We start from the raw sequence: 14,228 nt of genomic DNA on the forward strand, positions 1-14,228 counted from the left end.
GAAACCTGAAACCTTGGGAACGCCTTTTATCATTGTTCAAAACCAAAACCTTTAATTGCTTTCATTTACTGTTAATTGAATTGTCGCTCGAAATTAGGAAATATAAACAAACCAAACCCAACTTTTCACACTTCTAGTACCTAACTCAGATTAGTAAGAATTTAGAGTCGAATTATACCGTCCCTGAGGATCGATACCTTATTATACTATACGGATATGATTGTGCACTTGCAATCTTAGACGAGAGTAGATTCAAGGTTTAAACTGGTACAGCTAGCTGTACCTGAAACTTTGTAGCATACTTTTGTAAGCGAACAATAATATAAACATACTTATTAATTACTATTTCATTGCAATGTTTTTCCTCATAAACTTGTTATTCGATTACCAAAAAATTAAATTTAAAACTAAATTAGCAAATTGATAATAATTTTTTTATTTGCTTGAAATTAAATATACAAATATGTATTTTTTTAAGTAATTTTATTATACTGAAATTATTTTATTTATCAATTATTCGGAATTTCTTTTTTATATAACAACAAATATTATAAATTTGATTACAATTTAAAATAAGTTAATTATATTAGCATTTAATATTTAACTAAGCTTATTAGTCGTTAGCGTCTCACTGTGGGAAAAACCAAATTGAGTTGAACTAAGGTTTTTTCCCCATAATTTTATACTAGATGGGAAGAAAATATAGGAAATGAAAGAGAACCCATTCCAATTAGAAATGGTCACCGAACACAAGATGGGAACTTTATCTCAATTTGTATTAAATCCCATAAATCCCATTGGATTTGTGTCGGCCGAACAGATCCATTAGAAGATTGTAAATAGGGGTGTTCATTGGGTTCGGTTTAATCGGTTTTAAATCGAACCGAATTATAACTTTGGTTTGGTTTGGTTTGGTTTGTTTTTGAAATCTGAATTATAACTTCGGTTTAGTTCGGTTTGAAATTTTCAAAACCGAAATAATTGAATCGACCGAACTTTTATATATTATGAATTTGATCCGGACCGTTACGGTTTATTTGTTAATACCCCGGTTTATTCCTTAATTAATTACTTTAAATACTTCGGTTTATTTCTTAATATCTCAATTTTTTTTTCTTTATACCCAGTTTATTTCTTAATATACTTCGGTTTATTATAAATCAATTGCTTTAAATAAAAAAATAAATATATTTCGGTTTGAACCGAACAAACCGAAATAAAACTTTGGTTCGGTTCGGTTGCAATGCTAAATCGGTTCGGTTCGGTTGGGTTCTATTTTTAAAACCGAATTATAACTTTGGTTTGCTTAGTTCAGTTCGGTTTCAACCGAACTGAACCGATGAACATGTTAGAAATGTACTATAGGCCAGAATATTTATGGGCCATATTAATAATTAATATGGATCAACTCTTTATTGGGCTAGGCCCGAATTTCTGATATTCTGATCTGATCTGAAATGGATAAGTCTTCTGAAAGGGTTCAACGAATTGATGCCATGAATAGGCTCAAACGAACTGGTGCATATACTTTATAAATATGCTGTGACCTGTTCAGAATTCGGTTGGTGATTATCATTCAGATTTTCGGAAAAACAGAAAGAGAGACAGATAAAAGAGGGGCTGTTAATTCGGTACTAGCATATCGAATTACAGAAGTTTATCAACTTGTTCGTGTGGATACTGATAGAGGCGTGACTGCTAGGCTGTTGCGTGGATCTGACACGAAGGAAAGGAGACACGAAGGAAAAGAATAGAAGGCTACTGCTAGACTTGAAGTTTCCGCTGCGCGTCTAGTGGTAAACTTTGTTTTAATCATAGAATTAGTTTTATACTTGGATTCTGGTTTTCGGATAGTGAACAAATCTTGAACTGTTTCGAATTGTTGCACAATAACCTACCCGAAATCCCAACAGAACACCCCTAATTGTAAACCCTAGGGTTTTAGTTTTCTATTTAAACAGTTTGAAAACATGTATCAAAAACACATTACAGTATGAATGAAAACGAATTACAATCTATTTATCTTCTCTAGTTTTACACTCTGTTTAGAAAAGGGCAAATATGTCAAATTACCTTTTCCAACAGTGAAACAAAAAAAGGATAAAAGAAAAAAAATATTTATTTTTAACAGAGAAATAAAACATTTTGAAGTTTTAATAAGTAAATTACTCAGAAAGAGGAAATTATAAAAGTTTCAATGGTGCGAAGCAAGCAAACTAGCAATTATTTACACATCTACCCCCGGATGGCTTCATATATTCATATGCACTGTTTGCCTCTGCATAAAAATTCATCCATTGTCCAAACCTAGTTATTGCAAATAATGGTTTCATAGGGTAGATAAGTAAATGCGCTTCTACAACCGGGGTTTATTGCATTTCCATTTTTTCCTGGAAATTCTCTTCCGCCTCCATTCAATTCCCATTTAAGGTAAAACGCAGAACTGCCAAATCGTTCATGCACTGTCCTTTTGCTATGTAAGCAGTGAATTTTAGCTTGCATGATATGGATTAGCGATTTACGCATGCCGTGGTGCCTGTTGCTATACGGAGGCATCTCCGATTGTTCCCTGCCTTCCTGCTTCTTCTTTTTTTTTTTTCACTTTTTTTCTTTCTTATCTCACTCTCTAGTTCAAGATTTTGAGCATGCATGATACAATTTTTTTTTAATAACAACTACATCCAGATGTTTGGGATTATTTTGCTATTTGATGATAATCGATGCTCATATTTGTCTTCATCAACCTTGCGAGAGTTTAAATGTTACCCCTTTTGTATTTTTTTACATTTTTGTAACCCATTTAAACGCAAATTAGTTCCCAAAGTTTGTTGCGGGTTCCCCTTTAAAATCCATTTTTAACATGGTATACCTCGATTTATGCGTGTTCTTCCGTGAGTATGCTAGTTTCAAATCCTAATTGAACAATAGATACTTGAGCATTTTAATAAACACCTTATGTCATCCAAATCGATACACAGAAGTTCAAGCTAACTTTTTCCAAATCAGATGCCGATACATACCAATCTGGTCTGACATTTATACAGTATTGTTCTAAATCAGATGGTGATATCATACTGATGCAACTGATCCTGTTCGACATTTATATGTTACTGTGACCATTTTCTTAATAAAAGAGTGAAGGCAGTAAGTTTGGAAGGGATGAGCAAAAGGATAAAATTAACCTGTAGTGATAAAATGCTACATAGCCACAATCAAAATACTAAAATGTACAAGTTATTTGGTATGCATTCATTTGGTAATCAAAATAATACCTTAATAAGCTTTTTGTTTCTGTTCTTGCCTCTTTCAGACAGTATCAAATGAAAGGCAACATAGGAAACGAACCCAAAAAACAGAAAACAGAAGAGGAGCACTTTGTCTGGCCATGGAAAGGTATCTTGGCAAACATCCCAACCCAACTAAAAGAGGGACGTCTAGTTGGCGAAAGTGGGTCCAAGCTACGGGCTCAGCTCTCCTCCTTTAACCCGTTAAAGGTGAACCCTGTATGGAACTACCAGGGTCATAGTGGGTTTGCCATAGTTGACTTCGCCACAGACATAGTGGGGTTCAAGAATGCTATGTATTTTGAAATTGATTTTGAAATGAAAGGCCAAGGGAAGAGGGGTTGGGAGGGGAGGTTCAACAAAAATGGGGAGGAGTTATTTGGATGGGTAGCAAGGGAAGATGATTATCAGAGGAATGACTCGATAGGGGAATATCTGAGGAGGCATGGGAATTTGAAAACCCTAGCAGAGTTGGAAAGAGATGAGAAGGTGAAGAATGACTGCTTGGTTGCTGGTTTGCTGGTAGATGTGGAGGTGAAGAATAAAAACTTGATGGAGTTGGAGAACAAGTGTGCAGCAAATGAGGTGGCAGTTGAGAAAATTATGCAGCAGCGTGAGCAGATGCTTGGTGCATATAGCGCAGGTTTGGCATATTTTACCACTTTGGTTTCATAGTACTTTTTATCTGCACTTATTACCTTAGTTCAGAATTAAGCCCCAAAAAGATTTTAGCATAAGAGTGAGGCTAAGATACTATGCATAGTGCACTTTGGTCCGTACTATGGATGCATATCTCCACTTTTAAAGCGCAAACAGTCGATCCGTTCCACTCAACATGATTTCCCTATGAAAATGTGCTTGGATGGCAAATTTTACATTTTTTTGGAAACTTTTACTATTTTTTTAAATAGGTACAAAATCATTTGATTTAAAGATTCTAGACCATTTAAAAGCAGTGATATTCTACCTATCTAAAAAAATTCTAAAAAATGTAAAATTTGGTCTTTGGGTACAATTTCATATGAAGATCATGATGAACGGTTCGGATCGACTATTTGAACTTTGAAAATGAAGATACAGATCCGTAGTACGGACCAAAGTGCGTTATGAATAGTACCATAGCCTCACTCCATACTTAGCAGAATTTTTTTCTAGTGCTTGGTTAGTGTGAGTGGTCTTGTACAGCTCTGGTCCAATTTTGGCTTTAAAATGGTTAAGTACCAAGATAAAACCCCATCAACTTACTTGTAACAGATCCGAGCAATAGGTACTACATTTTACTATTTTAATGTGTGTTTCTGTGTGTCTTTTTTCTTTTGGGGATGTAGAACTCGAAAAGATGAACCGCTTATCAAGTGACCATCTAAAGAGAGTAATGCAGAATAACATGAAGCTTCGAGAGGTGCTAGAATCCAAGAAGAAGGAAGCTGAGAAAACCAACCAGAAAGTACTGTTTTTATTTTCTTCCCCTTTATTTATTTTTTTCCATTTCTTTAAAGCTTTACATTTTCCGTCTTATTGTAGATGAGAGATATATTTTTCTTCATACATTGAGGAAACCTGTTCGAATAAAGTTGCAAAATACCCTCTATTGCTAAGTTGTTTTTTCTCAAATGAATCCTCATGGATAGCATAAACCTTTATTAAGGATTTTGTTGGTTTATGGCTGTTTGGAAGTAAATGTTTGCTATACGTCCTTTTTTTTATTGTAGTTTCTCCAGCTGTCAACAGCAAAATGCCCTCTATTTCTAAGTTGTTTTTTCTCAAATGAATCCTCATGGATACCATAAACCTCTCTTAAGGATTTTGTTGGTTTATGGCTGTTTGGAAGTAAATTTTCTCTATACGTCCTTTTTTTTATTGTAGTTTCTCCGGCTGTCAACAATGGAAAGGGAAAGGTCCAGGCAGGAAGCATCGAGACTCGCCAAGGAAATGAAGGTGATGAACAAGCTTTAGGATTACAACAAATAAATGCTCAATGGTCTCCTTCTAATACTATAGTTACATACTGGTAATGATACCATAATTTATTAAATTCTTTGTTATATTTCTTGTATTTTACTCAGTCTATTGAGCTGGCATCTATAGAGAAGCAGAAAGCTGATGTAGAGGTGTGGAAGCTTGTGAAGGAACACAAGGTTTGTTAAAGTTATAAGATCAATTGAGGAACTCCATATTAGTTGCATTATGGTGCAAAAGAGTTGACTAGTATGCTACCGGACTACCAGTTATGAATTATTGAGAGGAACTAAGTTTGTCAAGCCTCCATTAAACCCTAAACCCTAACAGTACCAAAACTGCCAAATTAGTCTACAAATTGTAAACATTTTCTTTTAAATTTTTTTGGTTTGTGTGGCATTTTCTGAAAGGAAGTGTTGAATTCGAGAGTTCACTAAATAATAATCACTCCAACTTAATTGTGATATGCAGAAGGAAAAAGAGGCACATATGAAAAGGATCCTCCAGTTGGAGCAACAGCTGCATACAAAACAGAAGTTGGAACTGGAGATACACCAGCTAAAGGTTCAACTGGAGGAGATTGAGGTGATGAAGAATGTTGGTAGAGAGGATGACCCTGCATGGATAGAGAAATTTGAGAGCATGCAAGAGGAGCTGAAAGATAAGATAGAAGAAATGGAGGAGATGGAGAGCCTGAATCAGGCGCTAATTATAAGAGAAAGCAGAAGCAATGAGGAGCTAGAAGATGCTAGAAATGAGCTTCTGAAGGTTTGTACAACTACCACAACAGAATTGTGAAACCCTAATTTATTAGAATTAAAAAAAATGTTCATCTTAAAAACAAGGCATACAAGTACTTCCATAACCAGTATGCCTGCTAATACCTGAAAACTGACCTGCCTTATCTGACCTGGTACAGGTCGGTATGGGCCTTCTTCTGCAATTATTATAAAGTACAGCTGCAACCAATTAGGAATTGTTTATATTAAGCCTTATTATGTGGTTGAACCTGACAAAGCACACTATAAGAAGACAAAAGGACATATAAAGATCACTTATGGTCTTGAGGCCAAAATCACAAGTCAATGCTACTGTAAATAGGCTCTAGAGGGGAGGTTAAGTCTGGCTAAAATTGGTGTCAAGAGGATGGGAGAAATCGACCAGAAGGCGTTTAAAAATGCTCGCAGATTGAAGTTAGGAAAGTCAAAAGCTGATGAAGAGTCTGCAATGCTAGTATTGAAATGGCAAAATGAGATACAAAACCCAGCTTGGTGTCCTTTCAAGCCTGGACCAGATGGAAAGGTAATATATGTCGGAACCTCACCATATCTGTTATATATATATATATATATATATATTTTTTTTTTTCATTTTTTGTTACTTTTAGCTGCCTAGCTAGAATTGTTGGTTATCTCAAAATCGTTTCTTATAGGCAAACAGAACCTCGTAATGTAGTTTTTCATGTTGGTATTTTACCTACACCTGTATGGAAATTCTTATTTCTTTTCCTTTTTTTCCTTTTGCTTTGTTTTTTTTGCGTTTGAGGTTTACGCCCATTAATTTCCAGCTGAAACTAGGGTAGTAAAAGTTCTAGCCAAAAGGAGTGCTAGAAACACTCCAAAGGTTCTCACAGTTGATGCTTGGTCAGTGCGAATCCTGAATAAACTTTGGAACGTGGATAAAGCTAAAAACTTCTTAAAGTTGGTCTTATAGCATTATTTATGATACAGGATGTAATCAATGAAGAGGACGAAAAATTACAATTCTTAAAGAAGGAGCTGGGTGATGAGCCATATTGTGCCGTGGTTATTGCATTGTTGGAGATCAATGAGTACAACCCGGTTCAAAGGTGTCCTGTACCAGAACTATGGCACTTCAAGGAGAAACGCAAAGCCACACTTGAAGAGGCAGTTCGTTGCACAGTCAACTGTTGGAAGTACCACAGAAAATCCAGGTAGTATATCTTTTACAAATTATGACATCTTTTCCTTGTACCGGAGCCCAGTAACAGTACATCAATAATCAAACAAAAACAATTGAAAAATTGGAATTTTAAGTTATTGTCCAAATTGTGACCTCTCTGCTGTTGATTGTATGAACTTATATTGGTCCATATGTCCTGAACCTTTTGTTTAACTGAGCAAGATTTTGAGTACTGACTGTTCTATTTGACATTTCTGGTGTGGTTCAAGGAACTGAAGCTGGAGTTGTGCACTTCCCTTATGAAAATGGAATTTATAAGATTTTGATTTGGTTAGACAGCTCAAGTAATTGTAAAGCAAAATAATTAACCTATGATATAGTAGAGCAGTTTTGTTAGAAAGTTTAGAAGGATGATCAATTTGACCTAGGTCTATTTTCTGATTCTGTGACTTGATATTAGCCAATTCATTTTCTGTTTTTTACCGTGCATGTGTTGGTGGTACATGTATGTTTCTGTGTTTTGATGAGTATGTTTGACTGTGTGGACCAGTGATGGTAATGCTAGAGCTTACATCCTAAGTCGTCATGAGATTGATTAAAGAATCTTTTGAGTTAATGCAGAGGATACGCATTCCTCTGACCGACCGCGTGTCCAATGCGTAGAAAACAATACATTTCATCGGAGGTCATCACTCATCAACACTTTTCTCGGTATCACTAGTATGTGATCGCATTTGTATTTATAGTTTTGACTTCGATCTCCCCGTCAACAAAATACCTTAACAATTATGTCCATATCAATAATCAGTACAGAAAGTATCCATACCAGATGTAGGAAACTAATAAGTTACGAAAAGGTTATGTGGCATCTGGAACATTCTTTTTATGCAACAATCTTCGGTTTTTTTTTTTTTTTTTGATAAAACTTGGGTGTTTCGTTGAAATAGAAGAGTTACAAAAGCTGTAACAAGCGACTGTGACGTAAAATACAACTCATAACTAAATTAATACTCGTAAGTAATGTTCTACATAGCGCACTATAGTGATAATAGTGGTCCACTATCTGCACTATGCGCTATAATGAATGCTATGTTACATAAACTTTTATATAAAAACTCAAATTAAAAATTAATTTTAAAGATCAATTTTTTCAAGGTCCATATTGATTTGTTTTAAATAGAAAAAGATAGATAATATATTCCACGATGCCTATGATACTTAGATTATTTTAAATGAAAAAAATATATATAGTTTATAATATTATTAAAGATATTTTGAATGACAATTTGAAATTTGTACTAGTTTATATGAATATCCTAATTAATTAATCAATTTTGTGTTACTCATTATGTCTTTAGATAATATTAATAATTAATAGAAATATAAAATATATTTTTTTAAACAAAAAATACTATGTAAGATAGCTTTCGTTATAGCTACACTATTCACAATAGCTTTTTTTTTAAGTCTTTTTGCTATGACACGATTATCGTTATTTAAAATCTTGCTCGTAATCAAATTATTTCTGTTCTGTCAGATCCGTGGAGGATATTTGTCTTTTTTTTCATTAGGATATGTAAAAGCTTTAAAAGGCTTCACTGCGAACATAAACTTCTCCCCCCAACTCTATAAAAATTTGGGGTTTCACTCGATAAATGCATAAAACGTAACAAGTTATTTGTTTAACAAATACAATGAAAAAAAAAAGTTACAAAGGAAAGCATAAGAAAGAAGGGTGTGTATCCCCTACGGATTCGTATCCTCTCAGGTATTGTTGAGGATTAACCTCACTTTGTGGTATTGTTGAGGATTAACCTCACTTTGTGGTTTGAGATTAAATCTCAACCGGTTTGAAATTTGGACTATCATAGGGGCAGTATTATTGGGCCTTGAGATTCATGCCGAGTTAAAAAGTGTGGGTGTGTTGTGGGGTAGAGTAACTATGGGCTGTGATTAAAAAAAAAAAAAAAACCGTTCAGATCTAGTAATTGTAAAAGATTCCCTTATCAGGTATTGGAGAGGATGTGAATTCATCCCCTACAGTACTAGGAGGAATAAAATGAAGTCCCAACCGAGCCATTAAAAAAAATCGGGCATATTTGAAATACAGGAAGCCAACCTTAAGATTCGTGCAAATTTACAATAAACGGTCCAGATCTAACTTGACAAAATCAAGTACCTGATCTGATATAAATTCAAGAAAGAATGCACAATCAATTGTGAACGTCTACATGTACACAGAAAGGTAACCATGCACTACTCGCGTACCTTCTGAACACCCACCCATCTCGCATAATCAACCCACCTACACAAGGGAAAAAAAATATTATTCCAGTGATGAGGTTAAGATAAAAGAATGTCTTCCTAGTTCTTCATAATGAAAATCAGGGTTTCTCTACAACCAGGTATTTATCATTTTTTATATACAAACAAAGGCAATAAAAAAAACAGTTAACATAATAAGAACTTTTATCAAAGAAAATCTCACATTAAGGATCCAAGGAATGTGTTTCCAGTGCGAACAGCAAAGCATAGAGCACCAAGTGCAAGCTTTTGGTTGTGCAAAAGCGGTTCCAACATCCTCTGTTCGATTATACCAGCCAGTATTTGGTACCTATATCCATACAAATATCCAAGTTACTATTTGTTCTAAGCACATCATGGACAAGTGTTAATTAGGGGATACCAAGCAAGTAATATATGAAGCACCTAAGGTTACTTGAAACAGCCATATAGACACCATAAGCAGCGCTAGTAGAGAGTATAGGAACATCTTCAGCCACACCGGCAAAGTCCTTGTCAAAAGCTTTTCTGGTGTAAATTAGTGCATTTGTCAGACCAGTGCCAATCTGCACAAAGGAAGATTTATCAATATATATCATTACAAAAAGGCTGACTCATGTTTAGAATTAATCAGCTTACAGTTGGTTTGTATTTAGTTAATGAAAACGTGTTGTCAGGGGCGGATCTAGGATTTTTGTCAAGGTAGGACACTAATCGGATTCAAATAACTAATCGGGTTCAAATCCATTAACTTATTGGGTACACAATAACAACTCCATCCCTATAACTATGTTTATTATAAAATCTGTTATAATCATAAAATCGAATGACACAGTATTGAAATATTTTTAGTAAGCTAATTAAAAATTCGTTTGGCACAATTCAAAGTGGGACTGTTCTTAGCCAATTAGCAAATTGAAGTCAAAGTTTAGATAAAAATTTAACCGAAATATAAGTGTTGAATAATAAAAGACACAAAAAGTTCGGCCAATCCATTTCTTAGAATTGTAATAATAGATTCCACTGTCAAATCTTTCTTGTTCTCATATTCTCTTTCATTCTATTTACGAAATAGAGTATCGCACATCCGAAAAAAATGAAATACACATAATCGACCAAAACTCAGAAGAAATCGGTTCAAGAATTGGACTAACTCGAACCAGGGGTAGGCACTACATCGAATCAGGGGTAGGCACATTGAACAATTAGTATTGGATCAAATTAAAAAAATCAAATTCAAGGGTAGGCAAACTTCAACATAGATCCACCAATGCGTGTTGCTAAGTCAGCCAGGTTCTCTACTGATATAAAAAGGACAGTCACAACTCGAACCATTAAGAGATACCCGTTTTTTTAATCATAGAATCAAAAAGGAATTAAATGAGCACTAATAACAAATTTTGGAGAAAATTTTGCAGGAAAAATACAACAGATGGCAATCATATCCATTCTAGTATAGGCACATTGTGCATGCAAGCCAAGTTACGTACCATCAATAGTGAAATTGAAGTTGGAAAATTATCCTAAAAGATTTTCAAAATAAAAAAAAATGAAAAGAAATGTACCAAAGAAGCTCCTGTGCCTACACCAAAGAGCTTGGAACCATTTCTCTATACAAAGCAACAAAATCATAATAAAATGACATTTACAGGCATAATAATACAGATTAAATCTAAAGATAAAAATATGAAATAACATGATTACTGTACCAGAATAGCTCCAACTCTTTGCAAAAATGAGTATGAAGTTCCAGATAGCGCAACCTTGGTATAACAAATTTAAAAAAAAAATTATATACAGGCAAAAATGAGATAAGTTCAGGAATAGAGTAAAACGAGAATTAAAAACTACCTGGAAAGCATTATCAGGACAGCTGTAAAAGAACTTGGCAATGGGCCCCGCACTAACTGCCAGAGGTGGTTTCAGCGAAACTGTTGGAGCTGGGAGCCAAACAAGCATGAAATCAGCTACCAGTGCCATTATCTGTTATAAAATTAGTTTGAAGTCAGAGGCTTTTACAGAAACCACCTCCAATTGTTCCATTATCTAACCAAACACATCTTTACAAAAGAACACAATCCGACATTTTTCTCGAGTTACAAAAAAAATTTAGTTTTTCTAACAAACACCGTACTTTCACAGGAGATCCCGGAACTATACTAGAAAGTTCAATTGATCACCGGACTTCAATGATCCCTCCAAAACAACCAAGCTTCTATTTTAGTCTAAATTGAAAAATTCTTTTCATCTCAAATTCAAATAACAGACCAACAAATACTGGATTCATCAACATATCACACCAATTTTCAGTCACCTCTGGTGAACTCAATCCTAAGACATGCTCCTTTTGCAAAATTCTCTATTTATTAATATTATAATGAAATGATCAGAAATGAGTGGGAACAGGAAGAGTCTTAGAGATGATATGATACCACATCTGCAAGCACAAAATCCAACTCCTTCATAAAGTTCTCTTTACGCTTTTCATATTCCGCAGCTGTCTAAAATAATAATTATAACAATAAGACAATAGGTCAATATATGCGCATTTTTTGAGTATTTCATTTTAATTACAAGATTGAAATCCAAAGGCTAGCAATGTACCAACCAACAACTTCATAGAATTAGATTCCATACCCTTTGAAGATTATTCATTCTTCAAAGCTAACAATTTTCTTATGGCCTACAGGCCATGGAAGAACCAAAAAAAAAAAAAAACTTTCTCATAAATTTCCCAACTCAAGTAGGAAATCTTCACCGCAAAAGGCATACCCACTATCAATAATACTTGAATATACTGGGTATAGTACCCAACTATTTCTGGCAAGGCTAGCAACGTACCAACCAACAGTTGTCATAATCTCTTATCATTCATGCCTTAACACCAAACTGGGACTATGTCGATCATACACTCAATTTTCAGAGGCAAACACAATTACACAAAATTATTGAAATTATTGATCCTAAATCCATTTCACGGAAAAGGAGAATACTAATATACCTTGGTGAAAATACCAACGCCACATTCAATAGCAACTTTGGTCAGAAACAAATCATCAGCCAGTAATCTCTCTTTAAACCCGCCAAACTGAAGCAACCACCTCATTAAAGGCGACTTCTCCAGTTCAAGAAACCTCGTCACAATATCTCCAGGTATTCTACCGGCCTTGATTGCTGCTGCCAGATCAGATGGTAAGGTCTCCAATCCCCTCCCCGCTGCACCCAGAACAAGCATTGCCCCCGCAAGGTTTTTCTCGTTCGCATCATCATCGTCATCATCATCATCTTCTTTTTCGTCTCCATTGCCTCCACCGCCCCCACCACCTCCAGAGGGTCCAGTCGGACCAGAAGGGCCAGAGGGACCACTGTCGTCGATGCTGAGGCGAACGCCATAGGAGGACAGGCGGGGGCGAAGGCGAGGAGAGGGGGTCAGAGGAGAGCGTAAGTGTACGGTTGAGATGGAGAAAAGAGAGACGGAGGGAAGGCGGGGAGTGGAGCGAGGAAGAAGGCTGTTGGTGGCGATGGCGGGAATAACGATCGCCATGTGGTGGAGGTGCATTTGTTTGGGAGGTGGAGAGCGCTTGTGCTAGCGGCTTTGTGAGTGTTGTGAGTGATGCTCGATGTTTTCACTTGGCCTTTTTTTTCCTGTTGCCTTTTGGTCTTTACTCGACTGTTTCTTCTTCTTTGACTGTTTTAATCAGAGAGATTCCGATTTCCGAAAGAACGGTCATAGATCTGTGATTCTGAGTGGTGGAACTCGTATGGACAAGAATTCTGTAGATAATTTAGATAGTAAGTTTTTATTTTACTAATATTCGTATTATTCTTTGTTCCGTTTTTTTAGTTACCACCCTAATAAATTAGAATTAAATAAATACCATCCATTAATTTCGAATTCAGATTCCATCACGAACGCATACTGTGTATGCGCACGAATCCCGAACCCGTTCGTGTACTGGGCTTGCAGACCGATCTGCTCGCAGATTGGGCCTGCGCACCGATCCGTGCGCGTATTAGGTCGGCATATCGACTCGTTCGCATCCCTAATCGGCGTTCGTGTTAGATACGGATAAAAGACGCTCCGCACTCAGATTTTTACCATCCCCGAACCGTCCCTGTCCCTACTGCGCACCATAGCACAATAAAAGATAAATTTCTCTCTTTTTTATTTTATTTTTATTTTTTAAGTAGTTTAGTTTTATTAAGTAATTTAGTTTGGTTTTATTAAGTAGTTTAGTTTAGTTGGGTATCAAAATAGTAGTATATTGTATCATCATCATCATCATCATTAAGTATTTTTATTTCTCGTTCGCATCATCATCTCTGTCTGCTGGACCACATGCTCCGTCCTGAGGCCGAGTTGGCGCGACCCGACCTGATGTTATTCATGGTCCGTCACTGGCTGGATATCCAGCGCAATACGAAGGTCGGAGGATCTGTTCGCATTGGCGCCTACGTCACCCTGATCGCTGACCGCCTTGGTGTCTCGACCGCAGGCCTCACTCTCTCTACTGGCCATCTCACCCTGGATGCCAAGGCATACGAGCGGGCGACTTTCCTCAAGATCGAGCGCGGCCCTGCCAACCACCGTTCTCGCTACTTCTGGGCTTTGAAGGGTCATGGCTTGCATCTGATGCCCCTCCGTCTTGCGCCCTTGTCTTTTGATGATGAGAGTACCTGGTTCTTCACTGAGCCTCTGCCAGACGAGCCGGCACCACCTTCTCCTCCTGTGCAGCCCTACTCTCCTGCCCATGGCGATATGCCCATGCCTGATGCTCA

The 14,228-nt window shown here is 36.2% G+C and overlaps 2 protein-coding genes across 3 annotated transcripts; one reads left to right on the forward strand and one right to left on the reverse strand.

The window, feature by feature from the left end:
• Positions 1-2,285: 2,285 nt before the first annotated feature.
• LOC144543727 (protein INVOLVED IN DE NOVO 2-like) lies at positions 2,286-7,655 on the forward strand. Of its 2 annotated transcripts, none has more exons than XM_078292112.1 (9): positions 2,286-2,430; positions 3,311-3,927; positions 4,613-4,731; positions 5,151-5,222; positions 5,351-5,422; positions 5,715-6,011; positions 6,345-6,545; positions 6,974-7,197; positions 7,436-7,655. In XM_078292112.1, the coding sequence occupies exons 2-9, from the start codon at positions 3,321-3,323 to the stop codon at positions 7,440-7,442; spliced, it is 1,599 nt and encodes a 532-aa protein (XP_078148238.1). In that variant the 5' UTR covers positions 2,286-2,430; positions 3,311-3,320; the 3' UTR covers positions 7,443-7,655. The 2 variants fall into 2 exon arrangements, with proteins under 2 accessions (XP_078148238.1, XP_078148229.1); XM_078292103.1 differs by lacking the exon at positions 2,286-2,430 and adding an exon at positions 2,469-3,227.
• A 1,571-nt stretch (positions 7,656-9,226) lies between these two features.
• LOC144543739 (protein RETICULATA-RELATED 4, chloroplastic-like) lies at positions 9,227-13,117 on the reverse strand. Its single transcript, XM_078292125.1, has 8 exons — positions 12,451-13,117; positions 11,882-11,950; positions 11,301-11,432; positions 11,159-11,212; positions 11,015-11,059; positions 9,876-10,015; positions 9,655-9,780; positions 9,227-9,471 (listed from the first exon to the last, which is right to left on the reverse strand). The coding sequence occupies exons 1-8, from the start codon at positions 13,006-13,008 to the stop codon at positions 9,423-9,425; spliced, it is 1,173 nt and encodes a 390-aa protein (XP_078148251.1). The 5' UTR covers positions 13,009-13,117; the 3' UTR covers positions 9,227-9,422.
• Positions 13,118-14,228: the final 1,111 nt, after the last annotated feature.

The sequence above is a fragment of the Carex rostrata genome, chromosome 2 (assembly GCF_964058835.1).
Source record: "Carex rostrata chromosome 2, lpCarRost1.2, whole genome shotgun sequence".
NCBI classification, from domain to species: domain Eukaryota; kingdom Viridiplantae; phylum Streptophyta; class Magnoliopsida; order Poales; family Cyperaceae; genus Carex; species Carex rostrata.